This window comes from Sarcophilus harrisii, chromosome 2 (assembly GCF_902635505.1).
Source record: "Sarcophilus harrisii chromosome 2, mSarHar1.11, whole genome shotgun sequence".
Taxonomy (NCBI): domain Eukaryota; kingdom Metazoa; phylum Chordata; class Mammalia; order Dasyuromorphia; family Dasyuridae; genus Sarcophilus; species Sarcophilus harrisii.
This window is the reverse complement of record NC_045427.1, coordinates 432212763-432236965: the sequence shown is the minus strand read 5'-3', so window position 1 is coordinate 432236965 and position 24203 is coordinate 432212763. Positions and strand designations below refer to the sequence as shown.

The following is a 24203-nucleotide window of genomic DNA, read 5'->3' as shown; positions in this document are numbered from 1 at the left end:
GAGACAAAGACCGAGATTTACAACATGGGTTGTGAGAGCAAAAGGGACCCTTTGAATGGAGAATACCAGAACTGGAGTGAATTTTAGATCATCTAGTCAAATCCTTTCCTTTTGCAGAATGACAGAGCAGGGAAGTGACTGGTTCTCCTGAACAATTCATCATTACAACTTGGGTTTGAGCTTGGCGCTGAAGCTAAAGCTGACCCCCATAAATGTACTTGTGGAAATTACACAAGCTTGTCATTCAGGGAGAAGAAAGCCTTCTGCCAACTATACTCTCCTACTCAGGGATGCAGTCAGAGCTCAGACTGAGGAAGCCACACAGCTGGAATCCTTTCACAACTTCCTCTTTCCCATGTATCTCCCCAGGCTAAGCTTCGGGACCGAGGAGGAAAGCTGATCAAGGTCTTCAAAGACACAGAGGGCCAGCTGGTTATGCCCAGCTTGAATAACTTTGATTTCAGTTTTATAGTGAGACAAGAAGTGGTGAAGGCCGCCATTGGGGCACTGATCCCTTTCCAGGAGCTAACAGTTCTTCTGGACTCTGTGGTAAGGAAGTTCAGTCTTATGGACTGGCTGCCTATGATGTATGGGTAGAATCACAGCAGCTCAGAATTTGAAGACAGTAAAAAGAACATCCAGTTCAACATCACTAGTAAAAGGAAGGAAACAACATTTTAAAATATCTACTAAGCACTTTACAAACATATCCTCATTTGAGCCTCAACAATATTGAAATATAAGTGCTGTTATTATCACCACCTTCCACTTGAAGAAACTGAGGCAAACATTAAATCACTTGCCCCAGGTCACACAGCCAGTTAAGTCCCTTGAGATCAGATTTTAACTCAGGACTTCCTGACACCAGGCCCAGCATTCTATCTACTGCAACAACTAAATCACTTTTAAAAAGAAAAGTCTATTTCACAGTTTCCTCCATTGTGAGAGGAAAAGAACATCTGCAGTCTTTCATCCATCCTTCATCTAATCTCTACCCACACAGACATTACCCTAATTAAGGCCTTCATCACCTCTAACCTGAACTAAAGCAATGATGTCCCAACTGAATTTCCTGACTCTTAAGATCTTCCCTCTCCAGTCTATCTACTACAGTTACCAAGCTGGTGTGTTTTTGTTTTTCTGAAAGCAGAGCCTGTCATGTCAGTCACCTGCTCAAGAATTTTCAGTGGTCCCTTCTTTCCTCTAGGATGAAATTCAAACTCTTTGGCTTGACATTTAAAACCCTTTAAAATCTGGCTCCTGTTTTCAGACTTGTTATTGTCCATTGCTTCCCCTAAATTCCAACCAAATTTGACCATTCCCAATGGGTTCATTTCTTTGGACCCTATTTGCTTTGACTTTGGCAAGATTGCCCCCCAGTGGTCATAGGTCCATCTCCCTCACCTCAGCTTTCTGGAATGTTTAGTTCCATTCCCAGCTCTTTAAGTGCCACTTCCTACAAGTCCTCATTCTCTGTCATCATACTATTTCCTTTAAGCTAGTCCTTTGAATTTACTATATATTTTTAATTGATTTATTTATAAAAAGCTATGTCATTCCCATTCCTCTAATCTCAGTTGTCTGAGTTCAGATTTGAACTCATGAAGATGTTTAATTCCAAGCTTAGTACTCTATCCATTGAGCCACCCAGCTGCTCCCTACTCTTCTATGTGTATTCTCAATCTCATCCTCTCCCATCTTCTCCAGCTAACTATCAACTCCTCTCTCTATTTCTGTCTGTCTCTCTCTGCTTCTATCTCTTGGTCTCTCTCTGCTTCTATCTTTTTGTCTCTCTCTGATTTTCTCTGTCTTTCTCTGTCTGTTTGTCTCTCTGTCTTTGTCTCTGTATCTCTGTCTCTGTCTTTCTAGGTCTCTATGTTTCTCTCCCCCTGACTTTTTCTGTCTTTGTCTCTCTGTATTTCTGTCTGTGTCTCTGTGTTTCTGTCACTCTATGAATCCCTGTCTCAGCTAAATTTCTTGAGAAAGCTATCTCTTGTTGCTTATATTTCCCCTATTTTCATTTTCTTCTAAATCATCTTAAATCTCATTTCTGACCTTATTGTAAAATTGAAACTACTCTCTCCAAAATTATCAATGATCTCTTAATTACCAAATCTAAGGACCTTTTCTCAGTTTTCAATCTTCTAAACCTCTGCAGCCTGTGGCATTAGTGAGAATTTCCTCCTGATTATATTCTCTCCTGTAGGTTGTAATGTCATCTTCTCTCATTATTCCTCTTGTCTGATCAAGCCTTTGCTGTCTTCTCTGCTAATTCTTCATCCATATTACATATGGTAACCATGTTTGTCCTCCATTTCCAAGTATTCTGTCTGGATACGCTTCTTTTTTCCTTCTATATTATCTCACTTTCTACTTCTTATATATTAGTCTTCTTTACACCTGGATCCTCTCTGTACACTCCATGGCCCAACTATACTGGCCCTATATGCTAGTCTTCACCCTCAATTCCTGTGTCTATGCATTTGGCAGGGACTGTTCCTCATGCTTGGAATGGTCTCCGTCATTAGCACTGCCTCTTCATTTCTTTGTTCTCCTTCAAAAATTAACTCAAATACTATGTTCTGCAAGAAATTTTTTCTAATCCCTCCAGCTCTAGTTCCTTCTCCATCTATATCTTGTACATTTATATCTGTGTTATCCTCCCTTATTATGTAATGTGAACTTCTTGGGAGCAAAGACTGTTGTTTGACTGTTTTTGTCTCCTTGGAGCTTACCATCCTACACATAGAAAGTATTTAATTTGACTTCTTGACTGTCTGACCTGTGGGATACAAAGGCAGCATCAGGACTTCATTATGAATTTTCTTGAATTGGTGGTGTGAATAAGCAGCATAGTCAAGTATACCATGGAGGATATTCATGTTCATATGTAGTTTGAACCAGACAGCCTTTGAGATGCCTTCTAATTTTTTAATCTGTGACTTACCTCTAACTCCAAGAATGAGAAACTGTTCAGAACACTATCTCCCTGATCTCACTGTAACTGAGAAAAAATGATTTTCCATTATCTATTGTCCAATTCATCTATTAATTCATTATTTCCATAAGTTTGAGTATTAGATGACTCCTTTGAGAACTTCACCCCCATTTCATAGTTGAGAAAATTGGGACCCAGTTTGGGGAAGGAGTATTTCTAAGGTCACATAGAAAAATGTTCCAATGAAATTCAACCTATAACAAGTTTTGATCTCTTTTGATTCTTAGCTTCCTGATGTTGCTCGTCACCTGAAATCAATTCTCAATAAAATCAACCCAAAGGTTGGTCTATTCTCTATGTTATTTTCTTCTTAATTTTTATTTTCCCCAGTTACATGTAAAAACATTGTTTTGGTTATACATTTACACCAATTTTTAACATATTTTCTTATGAATTATGTTGGGAAAGAAAAATCAGAAAAAAAGGAAAAAAACACAAAAGGAAAAAAGCAAACAAAGCATGTGTTGTTTCATATTCAGTCTTTATAATTCTCTCTAGATGCAGATGGAGTTTCTCATCCAAAGTTTATTGGGATTGCCTTGGATCATTGAACCACTGAAAAGAAAGAATTCTGTCATAGTTGATCATTGCTATTGCTATTGCTATTGCTGTGTACAGTGTTTTCCTGGTTCTGCTTGTTTAGTCATCATGAGTTCATGTAAATCTTTACAAGCCTTTTAAAAATCAGCCTGCTCATCAATATTTATAGAACAATAATATTTCTTTTTTTAGTTTTAAATTTATTTATTTAATATTTTCTCCAAAACATTTTTTACATTTGCTTTTAAAACGTTTGAATTCCAGATTCTCTTCCTTAATCCTTCCCCCAATCCCCATTAAGAAATTACATGTGAAATTATTAAAACATTTCCATAAAAGTCATGTTATGAAAGAAAATATAGATATTTCACCCTAATAAAAAAAAAACTCTCAAGAAAAATAAATTCAGGGGTAGGGGGACAGTGCTTTAATTTGCATTCAAATACAATCAGTTTCTTGGTATGGATAGGATTGTTTCATCATAAATTCTTCAGAGTAACTGTGGATCATTGTTCTGCTGAGAACAGCAAAGTCATTTATAATGGTCATTCCAGAACATTGCTATTTCTTTGTAAACAATAATATTTCATTACTTTCATATTTCATACAACAATATTTCATTGCTTTCATATACCATAACTTATTCAGCTATTCCCCAATTGATAGGTTTTCCTCTTCATTTTCCAATTCTTTGCCATTACAAAAAGAGCTGCTATAAACATTTTTTGCACATGTGGAGTCTTTCCTCCTCTTTTATAGATTTCCTTGGTATACAGATTCAGTAATGGCACTTGCTGGATCAAATAGCATGCACACTTTTATAGCCCTTTGGACATAGTTCCAAATTGCTCTCCAGGATGGTTAGATAATTTCACAACTCTACCAACAATGCATTAGTATCCCAGTTTTCCCACATCCCTTGCAACATTTATCATTATGTTTTCCTGTCATTTTAGCCAAACTAAGAGGTGTGAAATGGTACTTCAGAATTGTTTTAATTTGCGTTTCTCTAATCAATAGTGACTTAGAACATTTTTTCATATGACTATAGAAGGCTTTAATTTTTTAATTCAAAATTGTCTGCTCATATCCTTTGACCATTTATCAATTGGGAAATGATATATATTTTTATAAATTTGGTCCAGTTTTTTATATATTTTAGAAATGAGGACTTTATCAGAAATACTGATTGTAAAAAAATTTTTTTTCAGCTTTCTGCTTCCCTTCTAATCTTGACTGTATTGGTTTTGTTTGTGCAAAATCTTTCTTATATGATGTAATCAAAGTTGAATGTTTTGTACTTATCTTATAATCATCTCTAGTTCTTCTTTGGCCATAAATTCCTCTGTTTTCCAAAGATCTAATAGGTAAACTATCCCTTGCTTATACTTTCACCCTTTATGACCTAATCATATACCCATTTTGACCTTGTTTTGATACGGGATGTGAAATGTGGGTCTGTGCCAAGTTTTTGACATATTATTTTCCAGTTTTCTCAGCAATTTTTTTGTGAAAAAAATGAGTTCTTATCCCAGAAACTGGAGTTTTGGGGGTTTATCAAATACTAGATTACTATAATCTATGATTATTGTGTCATGTGTATCTAACCTATTCCCCTAATCCACCACTCTATTTCTTAGTCAGTACCATATGGTTTTGATGACTGCTGCTTTATAGAGTTTTAGTTCTGGTATCACCCTAGGTCACTGTCCTTTATATTTTTTTTTTCATGAATTCCCTTGATATTCTTAACCTTTTCTTCTTCCAGATGAATTTCATTATTTTTTTTCTAGCTGTATAAAATATTTTGGGGAGTTTGATTGATATGACATTGAACAAGTAGACTAATCTAGGTAGAATTGTCATTTTTATTATATTTGCTTGGCCTACCTATGAACAATTGATAATTTTCCAATTGTTCAGATCTGACTTTATGTGAAGAGTGTTTTGTAATTGTTTTCATGTGGTTCCTAGGTTTTGAGTTGATAGGTAGACAGCCAAATATTTTATATTGTCTACAGTCATTTTAAATGCAACTTCTCTTTCTATTTATTAGTAACATAGAGAAATCCTGATGATTTCTATAGATTTATTTTGTATCCTGCAACTCTTCTAAATCTGTTAATTATTTCAAGTAGATTTTTCAAGTAGATTTCTAGGATTCTCTAAGTATACCATCATATCATCTACAAAGAGTGATAGTTTTATCTCCTCATTGCTTACTCTATTTACTTTGATTTCTTTTTCTTTTCTTATTGCTAAAGGCAACATTTCTAATGCAATATAGAATAATAGTGGGTAATTATATAGAATAATAGTGGGTAATTATAGGCATCCTTGTTTCATCCCAGATCTTATTGGGAATGCATCTAACTTTTCCCCATTTCAATAAGGCTTGCTGATAGTTTTATATAGGTGCTACTTTTCATTTTAAGGAAAACTTTATTTATTCTTATGTGCTCTAGTGTTTTTAATATGAATAGGTGTTGTATTTTGTCAAAAAGCTTTTTCTGCATCTATTGAGATTATCATATGAATTTCTGTTAGTTTTGTCATTAATATGGTAAATTATGGCAATACTTTTTTTAATATTGAACCAGACCTGCATTCCTATTATAACTCCACCTGGTCATAATATATTATGTTGCTGATAACTTCTTGTAACTTCTTTGTAAATATTTTATTTAAACTTTTTGCACCAATATTCATTAGGGAGATTGATCTGTAATTTTCTTTCTCTGTTTTGATTGTTCCTAGTTTGGGTATTAACACCATATTTGTGTCATAAGGGGAATTTAGCAGAATTCCTTTTTTGACTATTTTCCCAAATAATTTATAGAGTATTAGAATTCATTGTTCTTTAAATGTTTGGTGGAATGCACTTGTAAATATATCTGGCCCTGGACTTTTTTCCCCCTAAGGGAGTTCATTGATATTTTTCTAAAATAGGATTATTTAAATAATTTATTTCCTCTTTTGGACAATTTATATTTTTGTAAATTATTCATCCATTTCAACTAGATTGTCAGATTTGTTGGCATACACTTGGACAAAATAGCTCTTAATTATTGTTTTAATTTCTTTCTCATTGGAAATAGGTTCACCCTTTACATTTTTGATACTGGCTTTTTTCTTTACTTTTTAAAATCAAATTAACCAAATGATTATCTATTTTGTTGGATTTTTCATAAAACCAACCATAAATTCATTAGTTTTCTTACTTTCAATTTTATTAATCTCTCCTTTGGATTTAAGAATTTCTAATTTGGTATTTAATTGATGGTTTTTAATTTGTTATTTTTCTAGCTTTTTAGTTGTATGTCCAAATTATTGATCTCTTCTTTGTTTTATTCATGTAACTGTTTAGAGATCATAAAATTTCTCCTAAAAACTGCTTTGGCTGCATCCCATAGGTTTTTTTATGTTATCTCACTATTGTCATTCTCTTGGGTGAAATTACCTTTTGTTTCTATCATTTGTTGTTTAACCTCCCCTCCATTCTTTAGAATTGATTATTTAATTTCCACTTGGTTTTTAGTTTGTCTTTCCCTGGTTTTTTATTATATGATGTAATTTTTATTTCATCGTGATCTGAAAAGGAAGCTTTTACTATTGCTGCCTTTCTGCATTTGATTATGAGGTCTTTATGCCCTAATACATGGTCTATTTTTGTGTAGGTGCCATATACTGCTGAGAAAAAAAAATATATATTCCTTTCTCCCCCTATTCAATTTTCTCCAGAGATCTATCATATCTAAGTTTTCTAAAATTCTATGAAACTCTCTAGTTTCTTTCTTGTTTATTTTGTTAGATTTATTTAATTCTGAGAGAGGGAGGTAGAGGGTCCCCCATTAATATAGTTTTGCTGTCTATTTCTTCCTGTAACTAAAAACATTTTCTCCAAAAATTTGGCTGCTATACTACTTTGTGCATACACATTCAGTATTGATATCACTTCATTGTCTATGACACCTTTTAATAAACTGTCATTTCCTTCCTTATCTCTTTTAATGAGGTCTTTTTTTTATTGTTTGTTTTTGATTTATCTCAGATCAGAATTACTACCTCTTTTTTTGTTTTTTTTTTTTTGTTTTTTTTTTGCTTCAGCTGAAGCATAATAAATTCTGCTCTAGCCTGTTATACTTACTTTATATGTATTTCAAACTTTCAAATGTATTTCTTGTAAATAACATATTGTAGGAGTCTGGTTTTTAATCCATTCAGCTATCCACTTTTATTTTATGGGACAGCTCATCTCATTCACATTCACAGTTATGATTACCAGCCGTGTATTTCCTTCCATCCTATTTTTTCCCCTGTAATATACTTTTATCCTCTCTTTCCACCCTGTCCTTTCTTAGTAGTGTTTCATCTCTGACACACCCCACCTTCAACCCCTCTTTTATCACCCCTTCTTCTCTTACTCCTTTCTCTTAGTGTTTCTGCCTTCCCTTCTATTCTATCCCTACCTTTTCTTTCCCCTTTCTCATCCTTATAGGGTAAGATAAATTTCTATACTTAACTGAATAAATATGTTATTCCCTCTTTGAGATTAAGCTTCAGATAATGCTCATCCCCCTCCCTTTTTTCGCTGTATTGTAATAGATCTTTTGTACCTCTTCATGTGATGTAATTTATTACATTTTGCCTCCCTTTTCCTCTTCTCTTAATGCAATCCATTTTCCATCCCTTAATGTCTTTTTCTTTAATATTATTACATCAGGGTCAATTTATACCTACCCTCTGTCTATGTATGTCTTCTCTGACTGCTCTAATAAAAGATAAAGTTCTCAAGACTTACAAGTATCATTTTTCCACCTGGGATATAAATCTTTAAATAACATTTTGGGTTTTTTTTCTTTCCTTTTTGCCTTTCCATTCTTCTTCTCTTTGAGTCCTGTGTTTAAAGATCAATTTTTCTGTTTAGTTCTGGTCTTTTTAATAGAAATGATTGAAAATCACTTATTTCACTGAAGATCCATCTTGCCTCTTCCTCTTTTCCCCCTCCCACCCCACACCAAAGAATGATGTTCAGTCTCATTGGGTAGTTGATTCTTGGTTGTAATTCCAAGTCCTTTACCTTCTGAAATAAGTTATTCTAAGCCCTCCCATCTTTTATTTTAGAAGCTGCCAGATCTTGAGTGTGGCTCCTCAATTCTTGATTTTTTTCCCCCTGGCAGCCTGCAGTATTTTTTCCTTGAGATTTGCAACAATATTTCTAGGATTTTTTCTTATGGGATCTCTTTCTGGAGGTGATTGATGGATTATTTCAATAACTATTTTGCTCTCTGGTTCTAGTATATCAGGAAAATTTTTCTTGATGATCTCTTAAAGAATGCTGTCCAGGCTCTTTTTGGTTATGATCTTTAGACAGAGCAGTAATTTTTAAGTTGTGTCTACTCAATCTATTTTGTTTTTCTGATGAGGTATTTTATATTTTCTTTCATTTGAAACAGAACTCAACCATAAAAGTTAAAAAAAAAAAAAAAGAGCAAAAAACAGAAAACTCTTCTGAGTTGGTGTTTTGATCTGCCTTGTCACCTTAGTAGCTTTTTATGGCCAAGGTTCTTTTCTATTTCTGATTCATTTTCATTCTTTCTTTTTTTCCTATTTTGTCACTTTTAAGGTTGAGCTCTGCTCCTGGGATTCAGGGGATGGTCCCAAGCTTCTTGTGTCACTCTGAGTCTTGGTTTTGAGTACAGAAGCCCCTTGTAGAAAGGTTCATAACAGGGGGTAGCCTTACCTGCTCTCTCCAGGAAACAGCCTGGTTTCCCAGCTGGCAATTTGCCTTCTTTGCTGGGACTGGAGGCTGGCCCACTGATTCCTGAACACCTTCTGAGCTAGGCTGAACATCCCTTTCACCCCAGAGAGACTGGCCTTTCTTCAAGTCCTTTTAAGCTATCTTGAGCTAGAGAGTGGTTTCATTCTCTTAGACTCTGTTCAGAGGCCTGGTTTCATATGCTTTTTCAAAAGGAACTGGGCTATATATCTGGGTACCATTTTGACTCTGGCCCCCTCCAGATACATTATAGCTAAATTATTTTCCATATCTCTTAAGAAAAATGTTTGTCTGTCGCAGTTGCTTCAGGATGAGATAGGCTCAAGGAGCTCAAGGTCAAACCAACTATCCTAAGAGATTCTTCTGATGGGCTGTTTCTGCCCATTCTGCTAGCTAGTATGACATAAACGAGCCATGGTTACATGAAGTATGGTTATAAAAATGGGGACTTTTTTAACTAAGGTGGAAAAGGGAAAGAAAGGGATGGAGGAAAGATTTCAAGAACACTTGGTCAGTGATGTCCAATTTTTGAAGGGCTATCATGGAGAAGAAGGAACAAGCTTGTACTGAGTGAGGGTGGAATTAAGAAGAGAGCAGTTGGTAGAAGTAACAAAGAATAGCAAATACTGGCTCCAAAAATGGAAACTTTCTTTATAGTGACCCTGTGAAGTAGATAATGCAAACAAAGCATTAACTCTATTTTATAATTGAAAAGTGAGGAGGTGGGCGTGTTTGGGGGGATGTCACTTATCCAAGGTGATATAATGGCTAGTAATTATAAGCATTATATAATGATATAGCAAGTTTACAAAGAGCAAGTATTAAAATGTTGGATTAATCCAGGATCCAAGCCCAAGGCACCTGACTCCAAATCTAAAGTTCTTTTTTACTCTTATCTTAATAATGGGTGCTGTATAAAGATGGTTTAGGGAGCTCACTGGGTGGGAATGAATGAACTAGAAAAGAAGAAAGTTGAGTTTAAATGTAGCTAATAGCCTCCCTTCCAAAAAATTCAAATTGGTGACACACCCACCACCTGGATAATTGTAATCTCTGAGGCCTTAAACCTAAAATGGGATGTATAACAGCAATTCAATCCAATCTCAATTAATAGTGGCAGAACAGCATAATTTAGGGGACTCAGCAGGTATAGGAAGAGTTTTCTGAAGTAAAAGGTGGTTTTTGAGTCCTCTTTCTCTTCTTATACTCTGAAATTGAGGAATTATATAGAAATTTTTGTTTGCTATTGGAATACCCAGGGTCATCTTTGTGAGCACAAATCCTTCCATCTAGGCTGAGACTACAAAAGGAAAAGGGCAGAGAATTAGGGAAAAAAATCAACCTTGTTTCTTAGTGGGTTTGATTCTGGAAGACTGGTTCAGACACAGAATATCAGAACTACAAGAGATTGCAGAGATCATTTAATCCAAACCTTTCATTTTACAGATGAGGAAAAAACCGAGTCACAGAAAGAGAAAAATGGCTTGTCCAGGATCACAGTTGGAGAACTTAAAATCAAACTCATTTTCTTCGATTCTAAGCCAAGCACTCTTTCCATTATGGATCAGCTTAGTTTTTATTTAGCTTTTGTTTGTTTTGTTTTGTTTATTTATTTTTTGATTATTTTTTTTCCCTTCTGGAAACCAAAGAGAGTAGAACAAAGGCACTCAGTGGGGCTTGCAGATGGGAGAGCAGCAATGAATTAAATTTTCCTTTTAGAAATGGTTTTTGGATTGTCTAGTAGAGTAGAGGGGAAGTGGTGAGAATATCCCTGTACATTTATGTTACAAAACAAGTTAGCTATAATCCCCAGATAAGTAAGGAAAATAACATATTCTCCAAAGTCAGTACTTCACATTCTCCCACATCTTCCAAATCCTCTCCTTATATTACCCCACAATTTAATTTTCTTATCCTAGTGTCCTAAGCCTAAACTCTCTCCTCAAAAAAATAAAAATAAAAATGATGCTTCTAGGCTTACTTTAAGTGATCCAGGTCACTGGATCTATCCATCTCTGGAATATAGAGTCCAATGATATTTGGGTCTTATTCTGTATCACTTTCCACACCTGTACAATAAATAATCATATCCTGTATTTGTCATAGAATGATTATGAGGATCTAATGAGAGGATTTTAAGGAAAGTTAAAGTATTTCTATCTTACATTAAGAAAGCCGTTTTTCCTCTGGACCCTAATTGACTCATCTCTCAAAAGGGGATAATAAATCCATATGCTACTCAGAATTGTTGTGAAGAAGATGATGTGTGTGAAGAGAAACTGTAAAAGATTCTAGATATACAATGGTTGTTATCATTATTCAGGCTTCTGCACAATTGAAACAAACTCAGATGGTGAAGATCTTCCCTGAAGAACCTCCAGAGATTATCTTGAAAGCTGGCAGTGTCAGGGTAGCCCACATGATTGTATTGGAAGTGTTTGGTACCAACCAAGAGACCCGGCCTCTTTTCACTCTGGGCATTGTAAGTAGTATGGCCAATGGCCATGATCATATCCAAACTCCTCCACAAAATTGACAGTCTTTCATGGGTTCTAACACATTAGCGGGGGGAGACCTTAGAGCATAGACTAGAAAATGTCAAAGCAAGAAACAACATTTATAACAATGAATTATAGAATGAAAGTTAGAAAGAGAAGTTTGGAGCTATCTTGTTCAACTCCCTCATCTTACAGATAAAGAAACAGACTGAGGGAAACCAGAGGTCTTCCAGTATCATTCAATTAAGTAGAGATGTGAAGGACCTTGAAGCACTGATAGAGCTTGAAAAGAGACATTAGAGGTGGACTGATCCACTCCTGTAATTTGACAGCTAAGGAAATTGAGATAAGGTAAAGTGACTTGTTCAGGGTTATATAGGCAGTAAGTAACAGAATAAGGATTCAAATTCAAAATCTCTGCTTTCTGATCAGATCTGATATGGTAGTGGAATCTTTTGCCTCAGTCCCCTCTAGAAGCTATTCTTTGACTCCTTAGCCCCTTAAGTCACTTTTACTTTCTGAATTTTTAGGTCAGATCATGATTACTTTTTAAAAAAATTATTATTACAGGAAGCAAGCTCTGAAGGTCAATTCTACACTGAAGGAGACAGACTCTTTTTCAACCTCAAAGGAATCAGGTAAAAACAGAAAACACTCTTCATTCTTTTATTAATCCAACAAACTCTTATTAAAGTAACTTCTCTCTGTAAATCATTAAATCATGTTGGGGGACATTGGGGATTTAAATAAGTCACAGTTCCTGCCCTCAAAGATTATCCTGACATTGGCTTTTCTGTTACAGCTCTGATCACATCCATCTGATGAACTCAGGATCAGGCTTGTTCAGTGTAAGTCAATTATCTTCAGAGACTGGTGTGAAAGCCTGGACTGAAGTCCCTGAAAATGGGCTTATTCAAGGAAAAGGCAGCTGTCACAATGACTTGTCTAAGACCATTTCTCCCCAGACATCATCATGGCTTAGTCGCTTAGAGTCCTGGGGATCAGTCATGTGGATCCTGAGTGCTCATCATTGCCAAATGCTGTGAATAGGAACAAACAGGAGTACTTCTTTTTGGATGGGGTTTTAAATGTGAATTATGTAAACCATTGTCTACATTTTCCATTTAGAGTGAAAAGCAAGGACCACTGAACTTGGATTGGGTCTTAAAGGTCATATAATTAGGTCTTTATAAGCCAATTCTACGTCAAATGATGGCTTTTTATTTGTGGCAAGTGAATGATGATGGTCGGTTTTATGTCAAAGGGACTTTTTCTGTAGGTCACGGTTTGGAGAAGTTAAGATAGGGAAAAGGTAGGGAAAAATTGAGACCCAGATTTAAAAAACTGTTGTCTAGGGGCACATATAGCCAAATAAGTCTGCCCAAATGTTGAGATTTGAATCTAGAACACTCTCTCTCTGGCCAGGGCTTTTCCCATTCTCATCAAGTTAATTCACATTGTTCATATAGATTTAGCCTTAGTGAAGTTGGGAACATTCTTCTCTGAGTCACAGTGTCCCTATTGCTAAAAAAGATTCTTAGACCTCTAGATCTCTACATTCTTCTTCAAATGACACTTTTACCTCTAATTCACTTGTATTATAGATCTCTAAGAATCCTGTATGCTCTGACATTCTATGAATCCAAGGACAAGGGTCATGACTTCAATTCAATCCAAAGGATTTTTAAGCGCTTATTATGTTGGGAGCCACGTGGCTGGCAATGGGCTGCACAAATATGCTGAATAACATGGCTTCTGCCATTTATGGAGCTTATATTCTATTAGGGGAGATAGAGTGTGATGAGAACAAAAGAGGATCCAAGCCAAAGTCTACAAACAAACTAAGGAGGAATGAATTCCCTTCAACCAGGAAGAGATCAAAGACTTTGGGGAAGAAATAGCACCTGAACTACAGAGTATTCAAGGAAGGATTTACAGATGTTTCCTCTCTTAGGTTGGGTTCCTAAGAAAGAGATTTTCTTAGACCACATCTATATGTAAGGATCATTAGTTTCATGTAGGAACCTTGATAAAGCTTATGATAGTGTCTTCTGTTTTCTCCATCCTATTTGCCCTGGGACTACCATTAAGGATTCCTAACCTCTCCATCCACAACAATAGCAATGTACCAACTTTCAAATATGAGGGTTATCTTCTCACCTACTCTCCATAAGACATAAGATTTTAGTTGCTCCACTTAGCAATAGGGATAAACTTTATTGAGTCATTCATTTTCCCTTTCCCCCCCTCCTCCCCAAATCCCTCATAAACATTCTTTCTCATCTATTTTCCCTGGGACTAACTGAATCCTAGAGGTTTATGGAGAAGAATCCCTGGGCAAGAGTATAAGACTTCATTTTTCTTTATTGCAGCCCGAACTTATGGGGAGCGTGATTAATGAAATCTTAACCTCTGTGTTGCTGCCAAACGAAAATGGTAAGCATAGCTCCTCAAAGTTCCTAGAGGAGATAAGATATTAGCTGGGCTTTGAAGAAGGTGTAGAGTTTAGTGAGAAAATGGAAACAGTGAGAGGGGAACATCTCCAGCAATGGCCAAGAAAGGAGAATGTATATGTAACAGTTGTGGGTCATTGGGGAGACTGAACTGGGGGAATGGTAGGCAATTATGTAAGACCTAAGGCTTGAAATGAATGGAAAGAGGGAGAGTGTACCAGATTTTGAAGGACCTCAAATGCCAATCTTATTACTTATTAAATTTATTGTCCTTGGTATTAGGGGAGATAGAGTTAAAATAAAATATGGTTTCTACTCTTATAGAACTCATAGTTTAGCCTGGAATGAAATACACAGATAGTTGCATAGTTGCAATATATAATACTTATTATGTAAGTGCATTAGAGGGTCAAACAAGAGGCTAAATGACATTTAAGGAAGAATATGTTTTATGAAATAGGGAAGGAGACAGAAGATCAGAGAAATGCCTAGAAAATATACATTTCAGTTGGGTTTTAAAGGATGGATATGAATCCCACAGTGGAAAAGGAATAAGGAGATTCTATAAAGAACAGATTAAGTGAAGGTAGAGGATTTTATCTCATGGCCCATGGGGAGTCATCAAGGGATTTGGAACAAAGGAAAGCTATAAAAAGGTGGAATTTTTCTCTTGAGATGTCCAAAGGCATGAATAGGAAGAGAAGGATCATGGGAAGCTAGGAAAGTAGAGTATCTGAGAGGCCCAGGTTGGTGGGAATAAGGATACCTTCATGGTGAGTTTCCAGATCCTGCCCTAAGAAACCTAAATACCCCTCAAATGCAAATAGTGGATTTCTGGGCGTGGTCCTCTTCTCTTACTCAAACACCTGTGCTTTGTTTAAGGTATATTTCGAAAGGGAATTGCCTTATCTATCCTTAAGGACATGGGATTTAATGAAGCCAAAGTGATTCCTATCCAGGTGAGTAAACCATTCTGGAAGTCCCTAATACTGCTTCTTTAGGGAAGTCTGACAGTGAAGAGGAAAGAATATTGATCTTTGAGGCACAGAGAAGGAAAACCATTTGCCTAAAGTCAACACAGTAAATCTGAGACTAGAATTTAGTTGCTCTAGATTCCCAAATCAAATCAGACAATAAACATTTATTAGACACCAACTATGTGCCAAGTGCTGGAGATACGAATAGAAACAAAGACAGTTACTGACATCAATAAGCTTACAATCTAATAGAGGAAGATAATAATAATAATAAATATTTCTGTAGCACTTACTATGTGCCAGGCATTATCCTAAGTGCTTTACAAATTTTTATCATCCCCCAACATCCCTGGGAGATAGATTCTATTATCCCCATTTTTCAAATGAGGAAATTGAGGTAAACAGAGGTTATGTGACTTGACCTGGGTAATCCTGCTAGTAAATGTCTGAGGCAGGATTTGAAATCAGATCTTCCTAATTTCAGGCCTGATAACTCTATATCCACTGTGTCACTTAGCTTCTTCTAGATAGTACACAAAAGAAAGCTGAAAAGTAGAGGATAGTCTTAAGGAGTGTGATGGAAAAGGTATCAAGTATAGGGTCATGATGGAAAGCTCCAGAGAAATTCAAAAGTCAAGGTAGCTGATGGGAAATATGGGGAAAAACTATGGTCAATGCCTTCCTGAAATAGAGGTCCCAAAACCCAAGGCTTGCAGTCGTGGAACCAATTAAAGGAGCAAGAGATATTGAAGAGATGTTTGAAGCAGGCATGTTTGGTCTTACAGGATCATGAAATTTCCCAAAAATGAGTTTCCTGAAGAAGGAAACATGGTGCAAAGATCCAAAGAAGTCCAAAAGCACTCTGGCATCCCATCTTTTTTCCACTGAACTATATACTGTCTCATGCAAAAGCCATGTGACTGGATTTATTAGACCATTAAAAACACACACATACACACACACACACACACACACACACACACACTCTACCATCACCATCACCATTACCTCCATGAACATCAATACATCACACAACATCAAATGTGGCTTGCTCTAAAGGATCGTGTACCTTCAGATGGCAGGTTGCTGATCTCTCATGAGTAACAGTTCAAAAAGAATTGTAAACTTCAGCTGATCAAGCAATTCAGGGGGAAATTAAAGCAATGGTATGACCTCAAATTTTTCTCTTTGCCATGGTCATAGAGACTATCAGAGTAATAGAAACATTATCAATCTGACTCTCCATTAGGTCTCAGGCAGCTGATTTTGCTCTGTCCTTGGTGACATGATTTATTTTTAAGGATGGCTCTTATCCCTCAGCCTGCAGCTCAACTAACCTTTCCACAGCAAGAAAACTCATATTCTTCAGCCAGTATTATCAGAGGAGTTGTATCTAATAAGAATGACATTTTGAAGCAAGTAGCATGACACAGTGGAAAGAATTCTGAGCTTGGAGTTAGAGAATGTGGGTTTGAATCCATACTTTATCACTTAAAATAGCTCTGGAATTTGGACAAGTCACTTGACTTTAGTTTCCTCATCTATAAGATTAAATAACTGGACTAGATTATTTTTTATATCCCATCCATTTCTTAATCTTTATGTCTACCAAAGTATAAAAGAGTAGCTACAGGCTGAGTGAAAGACAGTCTGCTATTTGAGGATGATCCTCAGTGGTTCAGAGAGAAGCCAGAAGGCTGGTCATTGGGATATTACTTGTTTTTAGCCATAGTGATTTTTAATGACAATCTACTAAGTCACAGAATGTTGTGATTCCCTCTGTGCCTTCCACCAATAAATTCATGGATTTCTGCTGTATGTGCTAGATGTAGTCTTCTCAACTAGGATGCTTGTTTGATTTGTCCTTTTCTAGGGTGCACTCCTGATCACTCCAGCCTAATTTGAGAACATCTGCTACTCCTGGCTCAGCAGATCCATCGATAAAAAGAAGCCAGAGGAGATGGAGATGATGGCAGAAGGAGAGATCATCAAGTTTGCTCCTAAGTTGGACTTGAGAGGAGCTGAGAATGGGAGAATACAAGAACTTCCCAGTCTGTAGCTGTTCTGACTTATCAATAAACATGTCTGTCCCTGCACTGGTGGCATTCTTTAACTTCTCCCAGGCAGACAAGCTGTTGGTGTGGGGATGATCTCTGAATGAAAAGAACAGGTTGTTGATGTTAGTAGCTCTATGTCATAGAGCACTGAATTAACAGTCCCAAGAGGCTTTATTCAATCTTCCACTAACTTGTGTGAGCTTGAGTAAATCAAACTTTTCAACTTAACATTTTTCATCAAAAAACCTATTCACTATAGAAAACCAGGAAAATCTTTAAAGATGTTTATCATTTCTTTTTGAGTTTACACACACACACACACACACACACACACACACACACACGTGTTCACATAGGGTATTACAAACCTTAAAGTACTTAAAGTATATAGTACTTTACAATCTTTTCCCCTCCTCTCCCTCTCCTGTTCCCCTGAGTTTCTGTTCTCTCTCTCTCCATGGGTATACATTGCCTACAAAAGTATTTTTCTAAGTCTTTTTGAAATGAAGGCACACGGAGCTAAAACAAGAAATTTTTGTCCCTGGGCAAGAGGTACACAAGGTGTCTTTAGTTGAAGAGGCATAGGGAACCCCTTGCCATCCTATAGTTAACCAATCATCTTTGTTAAGTAGTTAAATAATGTCTAGCCATTCCAGAGAGCCCAAGCGTGTGTGTGTGTGTGCGTGTGTGTAAGGCAGGGGGAGGAGATGTGGTAGAGATCTGAGACATTTGATACATCCACCTCCCTCTCCCTTTCCTCTCCCACTGCCATGTTGGCAAAGAGGCAATGTGCCAAATGCATCTCTTTCTTCCTGCTAATGGGGAGTGGGGGCTGACCTAGCCTAGGCAGAAGGGAGGAGAAATGGCAAAGGTCCAATATCTTCTGCCAAATTTGGAGCTTATATGAGCATTCCTGATCTGGGGCCAAGTGAGTGTATACCACATGGTCTGAATAGCACCATGTTTGGGGAAGGGCGGGAGTAGTTGTGCAAAATAGCTGGGAGTGCTTCATTACCAAGATGTATGAGGCCAAAGTGAGAGGGCATGGACCTGCCCTTGAGATCCCCTCACACCACTCCTGTTTCCATATGGAGATCCTAACAATCATCTCCTGAAGCTCTTTGAGGAGGCTCAGACATTAAGAAGTACTGGGACTCTTGCAAAGCAGGAAGGCAGTGGAAACTATTGGCAACACCATGCCCTCATGCTGACCAGATGACTTTCCCAGCCCTTCTCTGCAGTGATCCATTGCTCTATATGTCCTCTTGGGCCAGGTCCCCTATCCAATTCCTTTCCCTGAGGGGAGTCAGGATGGGGAGAATGATGGATAATCAAGAATTCTACTCATGCTTTCCCTTACCCTAGGTCCAGACACTTACCCATTCGAGCACAGAATTCTTTCACTAAATTGCTGTGAGATACTGAACAGGTTCCTTCCTCATTCTGGGCCTCCTTCATTTGTAAATGGAGAGGGTTTGACTACTAGGATACTCTATGGATCCTTTGGCTCAAGCATTTGTGATCCTAAAACCCTATGATTCAGGAATTACCCGCTATTCATATTTCTAGACTCCTTATCCATGCTTGACCTATTTTTTAAAAAAAGATGTCTTTCAACCACTTCCTGGATCTTGGTGAAAGTGTGAGTAAAGTCTATTTGCCAGAGGATACAGATATGAATAATCAAACCAGGAACTAATAAGTACATGGAAATAAAGAGGTCCTGAGTGAGGAATACCAGTGTGGGAGTTCCTATAATACCCCACTTTCATGTTTTCATGGATGTATTCCTCTCTGCTCCCCTCCATACCTATGGGAGAATTGATTTTTCAGTACCCAGGGCAAAATGCTGGTAACCCTTCTATACTTATAGGTCTAAGGGTATATATTACATCTAGCTTTCCAGAACTATACAATAATTGTATAAATGACCATGATAAATATCCTCATGATAATTATTGTGGGAGAGGTGCCTTGAAGCAACTCTCTAGCCTTTAAACGCCAGATGATGATTCTGCTCCTAGGATGGCATCCTTTAATTGGCTAATTTACATTTTAAAGAAAATGCTGTGGTCAGCCAGGGCCATTATTTCATTGTCCTTTAGCATACATTCCTCCTGCATCCCACTCCCTCTTTTTTCTTTCCTTTATATATTGTCTTTTCCTATTAGAATGTAAGTTCCTTGAGGAAAGAAAGTGGTTTCCTGTCTCTGTATTCCCAACACTTAGCACAGTGCTAGGAATATACTGGACACTTAATACTTGTTGACTCAGAAGAAAGGTCCGCATCTTATCCTCCTTCATACACACACATACACATATACACAGCAACATAGGGTCATGTTCACAGGAGGTATCACATTCTCTTGATCCTCCATCCTTGTGATTCACAATTTAAAATAATCCGGGATCTGGAGGAGCAATCCATGACCAGAGTACAGAGCTTTTACTACAGGAGACTAATAAGTTAATATAAGGATAGAATCCACATTCATATCTGTCCTCCTTTATTTACCTTTTCAAGGAAAAGTAAGTCTATAATGGGGTCCATGTGGAGGAGTGGAAAGGCTTCTGGAGTTAATTGCAGAAAAAAAAAAAAAGACATTTCTGTCCTTAACTACTTCTGTGATCATGGATCAATCACTTAAATTCTCTGGGATCAGTTTATGAATTAGTAAAACAAGGGTTTTGTTGTATACAGACATCTCCAAGGTCCCTTCTAACTGTTCCTCTGAATTTTAAGGTTTTCAGAGCAGTTTCCCAACAATTCTGTGAAATGGATAATGTGAGCATTACTATTTCTATTTTGCAGATGAGAAAATTGAGGCATAGAAAGGAAGAAAAGTCTCTCTCTCTCTCTCTCTCTCTCTCTGTCTGTCTCTGTCTCTCTGTCTCTCTGTATCTCTGTATCTCTCTCTGTTCCCCCCCCCCCCCTTTCACACACACGCACAGCTAGAAAATGAAAGAGTTGGTATTCTCTTCCAAGACTTTCCACATACTAATTGACTAATTAATTACTAATTAATGCTAAACATACTGATTGACATGCGATCTGTGTTTAAATCTTCTCAAACTGTACAAAAAGTCCTCTGCCTAAGAGAGGTGGATTCCGGAGACCTGGGTTCTGCCATTAAATTGGCATGTGATGTCACACAAGTGTCTTCCTCAGCCTGTTCGTAAATGGTGGCCCTTGACCTAGCTAAGCTCTATGGATCCTTCGGTTCAGGTGTACCAGAGTCTTATGACTGTGTGGTTGTCCTTTTTCCCAGCGTGGCGGCTGGCATCAGGATCAGAGCAGCACAAGGGCCCCCTTGTTCTGGGGTGGACCGTGATGTGAGAGGCCTGGTCAGCCCATGTCATCTTGAGGGTAATTACACTGGATTGGATTGCATCTGGTGTTGAAGGAAATGATGTTTTTCCAACAAAGACTAACACAGAGTTTCGAAAATTCATGTTAGGAACAATAGGATTGAATGTCTTTGGTGAATGCACAGAGGAAAGAATGGGGCCCAGAGGGCCTGGGCAGCTTAAGTCAACAAAGGTCCTATTTCCATGGACAAACACTTTAATTTAACCTTGAATTACTCCCTTAATCAAAGCTTCTTTCTTTACCTTTTTTGGAGTGTAGGTCACTTTGACAATCTAGTGATGTCTGGAGTCCTCAGAATGTTGGGTTTCTTTTTGCACTTAATAACATTTTATTTTTTTCCAATTACATGTAAAGATAGTTTTGAACATTCAATTTTGTAAAATTTTTGGGCTCCAATTTTTCTCTCTCCTTTCCTTCCTTAGGAAAGCAAACAATTGCTATAGGTTGATTGATATAGGTTATACATGTACAATCATATTAAACATATTTCCAATTAATTATTTTGTGAAAGAAGAATCTAAGCAAAAGGGAAAAACAACAAGAAAAAAAGTGAAAATGGTATGGTTTGATCTGACTCAGACTCTATAATACTTTCTCTGGATGTGGATGGCATTTTCCATCACAGAACTTTTGAGATTGCCTTGAATCATTGTATTGCTGAGAAGAGCTAAGTCTGTCATAGTTGATCATTGCACAATGTTGCAATTAGTATGCACAGTGTTCTGGTTCTACTCACTGTGCTCAGTATTGTTGAGATTGGGAAGGAACTCCCAAAGGTTGGGGGTCTCAGACTGGTGTCCTGAGGTATCTCAAAAGAATTTTCAGGCTTGAACCCATATCCAAGTCAAGAGGCAAAGTTTATTGTAATTATAATACCAATGGAAGTGAGCTAAATTCCAAAAGAATTTAACAAAGAAGCAGGAGCAAGGGGACAAATTTATCCAGTTCTTCATGTTCCTGATATGCTAATTTTATGGCCTAGAGTTAGAAGTGATGAGTGGTCTCAGGAATTTTGTTATCACTGACCAGCATATTATGTATCTGACAGTCAGTAATAATTTATAGAACTATTCTAAGGCAGGAAGACTTTAGAATCATTGACAGACAGATTGTCAGAACAATAGCACTCTAAGGTCAAAGAATCTCAGGATCACTATTGTATCTTCCCTAAAGTCTAAAGGAAGAAATATTTTTATATTCCTAGGCCAGAGGACTTTTACAATCATTAATAAACAGATTGTTAGAACAGAAGAACTCTAAGGTCAAGGGATCTTAAAATTATTGCCATATTTCCCCTGGAAGATATACAAATCAGTATCAGTATGTAAGTCCAGGTTTTTATGAAATCCTCCTGCTTATTACATTGATATACCATGGCTTGTTCAGCCATTCCCCAATTGATAGTCATTATCTTAATTTCCAATTCTTTGTCACCACAAAAATTGATGCTAGAGATATTTTTGTACATCTGGGTTCTTTTCCTTTCCTTATGATTGCTTTGAGATATAGCCCTAGTAGGGGTATTGGTGGATGAAAAGGAGTATACAGTTTTATAGCCTTTTGCGCATAGTTCCAAATTGCTCTCCATAGGGTTGCATCAATTCATAATTCTACCAACAATGCATCAGTGTTTTAATTTTCTCACATCTCCAATATTTATCTTTTTTTCTACAATATTAACTAATCTGATAGGTATGAAGAATTTTTTTAATTTGCATTTCTCTAATCAATAGTGATTTGAGCATTTTTTTCATATGACCATAGATAGCTTTAATTCCTTTGTCTGAAAGTTGTCTGTTCATACCCTTTGACTACTTATCAATCCGATAATTATTGCATTCTTATATTTCTCCATATATTTTAGAAATGAAGACTTTATCAGAAATACTGGCTATAAAAATTGATTCCCAGCCTTTTGCTTTCCTTCTTAGATCTAATTGCATTGGTTTTATTGTGCAAAATCTTTTTAATTTAATGTAATCAAAATTATCCATTTTGCATTTCAAAATGTTCTGGGTTTTGGTTATAAATTCTTCCCTTCTCCATAGATCTCCATAAAACAAGCAAACTATTCCTTACTCTTTTAAATTTTTGTAGGGTATCACCCTTCATATCTAAATCATGTACCAATTTCAACCTTTGATATAGGGTGTGGTTGGTCTATGCCTAATTTCTGCCATACTATCTTTTAGTTTTCCTAGCAGTTTTTTGCCAAATAGTAAGTTCTTGTCCTAGAAACTGGAATCTTTGGGTTTATCAAATTGTAGTTATTTAATATTGTATCTTGTATACTTAACCTATTTCCACTGATCTATTATTATTTCTTAGCCAGCAATACCAAATAGTTTTGATGATTGCTGTTTTATAATATACTTTTAGAACTGGTACAGCTAGGCCACCTTCCTTTATCTTTCTTTCATTGTTTCCTTTGATGTACAATGTTGTTTTTAAATGCATTAAAAAAATACATTGTATCAAAAAGGGAAAAGGAAAAATTGAAATGTAATTTTTTCCCTGATTTAACTTTATGCCCTTCCTAAAATTTATCCCTAGGTTAGAAGCCTCTTGTTCTAGAATCTTAAGTTCCATCAAACACACAATGCAAAATGGACTGGATCTGGAACCCAAAGACTTAAGTTCAAATTCTAGCTGAATACCTAAGGCAGCTCTTAGCCTCGCTCCTATACCACATAAGATATTGTTACTTAAGGTTCAATATCTGAGTCTAATTGAGGACCACTGAGAACCTTGTGAATTCACCAAATGGTGCTATGAAAGAATGCACAAAGATCCCCTGCCAGATTTATTATCCACCCCTTGAGGGCAAGTTCTTCATTTTATCTTCTAAAGCTCCCTGCATCCAGCAGCACAGTCCATGTAGAGAGGAACCCAGGAAGTCCAATTTTTGGTGTCATGGAAAGAGCATTGAGTTTGGAATCAGACTATTGAAGTTGGCTGTGCCCTGGCTCTTACTAATTATGTCACCTCTGGGGAAAAAAAAGTGGTTCCCATCTGTGACTTTCAGTTTATTCCCCCTAAAAATAATGAGCTTGAGGTATCTTCAGGCTCCAATGTTCTTTGTTGTTGTTTGTCCTTTCTTCTCAAAAAAGACTGACATCAGGGAAGTGAATCCATGAATGAATGAATGATTGAATGAATGAACGAATACATGAAACACAACCTAAAAGGACCAAATTCAGAAATTAATAAGCAGCTGTCTTCTTCTTCTCTTGCCCTAGGAAACCCTTCTGAAAATTATTATTATAAATTTATGTACTCCGAAAATTCCTCTGACTCTTCTATCCCTGTCTTTCCCTGTGTAACAAGCTACAGCCCTCCCTCAAATACAATTCACTTGCATATTAAGCCATCACTTCCCTGATGTCATGGTCCTTTTGGATAACAAAGGACAAATAACAACAAGCTATTTCCTAATCAATTTTTTTTTTCTTCCTACCACATTTCTCCTTATTCCTTTCTTCCCAGCTCCTTTTTTGGACCTTCTCCCTTTACTCACCTTCCCCCATCTAC

The 24203-nt window shown here is 36.8% G+C and overlaps 1 protein-coding gene across 9 annotated transcripts in view; it reads left to right on the top strand.

Moving 5' to 3' along the window:
- Positions 1-17341, top strand: part of BPIFB1 (BPI fold containing family B member 1) — a 39165-nt gene extending 21824 nt beyond the window's left edge. For all 9 annotated transcript variants that reach the window (XM_031954076.1, XM_031954083.1, XM_031954077.1 and 6 more), the window contains 8 exons: positions 370-549; positions 3226-3279; positions 11641-11799; positions 12386-12453; positions 12618-12663; positions 14188-14251; positions 15151-15227; positions 17119-17341. In XM_031954076.1, coding sequence (XP_031809936.1) covers positions 370-549; positions 3226-3279; positions 11641-11799; positions 12386-12453; positions 12618-12663; positions 14188-14251; positions 15151-15227; positions 17119-17145 — 675 coding nt within the window. In that variant the 3' untranslated portion in view covers positions 17146-17341. The remainder of the gene's footprint in view (positions 1-369; positions 550-3225; positions 3280-11640; positions 11800-12385; positions 12454-12617; positions 12664-14187; positions 14252-15150; positions 15228-17118) is intronic.
- The last annotated feature ends 6862 nt before the right edge of the window (positions 17342-24203 follow it).